Source organism: Sinocyclocheilus anshuiensis, unplaced genomic scaffold (genome assembly GCF_001515605.1).
Source record: "Sinocyclocheilus anshuiensis isolate Anshui unplaced genomic scaffold, SAMN03320099.WGS_v1.1 scaffold1460, whole genome shotgun sequence".
In the NCBI taxonomy this organism is placed as follows: domain Eukaryota; kingdom Metazoa; phylum Chordata; class Actinopteri; order Cypriniformes; family Cyprinidae; genus Sinocyclocheilus; species Sinocyclocheilus anshuiensis.
Window position 1 is genome coordinate 116,230 of NW_015542407.1, and position 2,627 is coordinate 118,856.

Consider the following 2,627-nt stretch of genomic DNA (forward strand, 5'->3'; position numbering starts at 1 on the left):
CACGACATTCTAATTTATTGAGATGCACCTGTATATATATATATATATATATATATATATATAAACTAGTATATCAATGATACTAAAATAACATTGGTATAAATGTAATGTAATGTAAATTACTTTTACTTTTGGGAAGCTGGAGTTGTATAAATGTAATATTTTAATTTAACTTAACTGAAATTTAAATAAATAAAAAAAATCTATATAGACATTAAAAAACACAATTACTTTAACTTCAAGATTAAAACGTAAACATAAAAATAAAAACATTCAATATATGAAAGGGGTCATATGATGCTACTAAAAAGAACATTATTTTGTGTATTTATCATAGTATCTCAGTTACACTAAAATAACACTATTAATATTTGTTAACATTAATAAAAATACAACTGTCCATTGTTAGTTCATGTTAGCTCAGGTCCATTAAATAATATAAAAGATAACATTTTTGGTTTTAATAATGTAATAAATGTTGAAATTAACATTAACTAAGATATTGTTAAGATAAGTATTTTTTATTGTTAGTTCATATTAATGTAGTTAACTAATGGAACTATTTTAACAACTGAAACCTAATAGTAAAGTGTTACCAATTCTTTCACAAGTCATGTTTGTTTTTTGTCTATCAGAGATTTCAAACAATTAATTTTAAGCATGTAAGTGCTCACTGTTGAATCAGTAAAAAACTAAAGCTGTTTGTTATTTTCTCCCAGAGTTTCTGCTTTTTGAAACTTGAGAAGCTGTGTTTATTGGTGATTTTGTGTGTGATTTTGCAGGAGGAACCCCGTATCCAGACCTGCCCATGAATGAGTTGTTTTACAGTGCTCTGAAGAGAGGATACCGCATGACTAAACCCTCGTACGCCTCCGACGACATGTATGTTTCACTGCGTTTCCTACTGACCTGAATGAAAATTACTAAGCATACAGGCTGCATGCTTATTATTGCACATATGCTCGAGTTACATATTCAAACAGTAAATAACTTTTAAGTGCATAGTAACAGGCAGGTTTGTTTTAAAAAAGAAATCCTGGCAATCTCTTGTGGCTTTTGTGAATGAATGACAGCGGATTTGGAGTGAATGCTGGTGGTTTTGTTCCTCTGCAGTTATGAGGTCATGAGGAAATGTTGGGATGAGAAGTTCGAGAAGCGTCCGGAGTTCTCCTTTTTGGTGCACACAATGGGGAACATGCTGTCAGACGGATATAAAAAGGTTTCCTTTATGTTCCCTGTTTCATTTCCATGGTTACTGCAGAAGAAATTCTAATTGTAATTTTCATTTTCTCTTTTGCTAGAGTACTTTCTGAAATCACACAAAGGAACATGCACAGAGACGCTGAATTTAAATTTAAATGCATGAACAATCCATTCAAATGGGAGTGATTTTAAATATAGGAATGAGAAACATTGACACATTTTAAACAAACCTTTTGTCATGATATGAATAAACTATAAAAATTAAAGGTCGCAAAGCAATTCCAATTATAAATTCTAAAAATCGTTACTTGAAATACAATTAACGTTAAATGAAATAAAATATAAAAAATGTAAACTTATATTATTTCAATTAGTTGCTATGGAAATATTTCTTGTTTTCATTTAGTTTAACTTAAAGTACTAAAATAACTAAAACTAAGTAAACTAAAATGAATCAATAAAAAATGTAAAAAAAAATTTGAAAATGCTGATTGACTAAAACACATCAAAATGACTAAAACTATAACTAAATTTAAGACAGAAAATATAAAAATAAAATCTTCACAATATTAACAAAAACTATAATAGTATATCAATGATACCCTGAAACGGTCGATCTCCACTAACTTTAACCAATCAAAATATTGATTGAGATTAGGGAACCTCTGTGTGGTCTCAAAATGATGTCCCTGCGGGTCAAATGCCATCTGTTGAATTCATCTTATGTGTGGATTATTTGGTTTTATTTGAAAAACAGAAGCACACTCTGATGTGAATCTCTGGTTTCAACAGCTCTGATAAGTTATAAACATTGAGTGCGTTTACATGCACCCTAATCATGCAGTTCTAATGGGATTTTGGCAATATTGCGATTAAACTTTACCTCATGTAAATGCAATACTTCAATCAAAATAATGCAATTAAGCTCATAATCGTATTAACCATAATTGCATTAAACTATGTGGCGTTTGTGAGATTGTGATGTTGCGATGCTCATCACGACGCCAAATAACCTTCCAGGACATCAGTAGTATTATTTTGCATTTGACTTAAATGGTTAGTTCACCCAAAAATGAAAATTAGCCCATAAATTACTCACCATCAAGGCATCCTAGGTGTATATGACTTTCTTCTTTCAGGCGAATCCAGTCGGAGTTATATTAAAAATTGTCTTTGATCTTTCAAGCTGTTTAATGGCAGTCAGCGGGTGTTGCAGTGCTTCAGTCCAAATCTAAATATTTATAATTAATTATAACTAGTTATGATTAATTATTCATGCTTCCCTTATGAGCTGATTCGCTACAATAAAAAGTGTCTCACACGGCTCCGGGGGGTGAACAAAGTCTTCTTGTAGAGAATCGATGCGTTTTTGTAAGAAAAATAACCATATTTAAAACATAATAATCAATTTAATCTAGCTTGCG

The 2,627-nt window shown here is 30.5% G+C and overlaps 1 protein-coding gene across 5 annotated transcripts in view; it reads left to right on the plus strand.

Annotated features, from left to right (window-relative positions):
* pdgfrb (platelet-derived growth factor receptor, beta polypeptide) overlaps positions 1-2,627 on the plus strand; it is a 61,644-nt gene that overhangs the window by 51,386 nt on the left and 7,631 nt on the right. For 4 of the 5 annotated variants that reach the window (XM_016492298.1, XM_016492296.1, XM_016492299.1 and 1 more), the window contains 2 exons: positions 783-882; positions 1,114-1,219. In XM_016492298.1, coding sequence (XP_016347784.1) covers positions 783-882; positions 1,114-1,219 — 206 coding nt within the window. Of the gene's footprint in view, positions 1-782; positions 883-1,113; positions 1,220-1,301; positions 1,448-2,627 lie in introns of those variants that run through there. The other variant, XM_016492300.1, reaches the window with a different exon arrangement.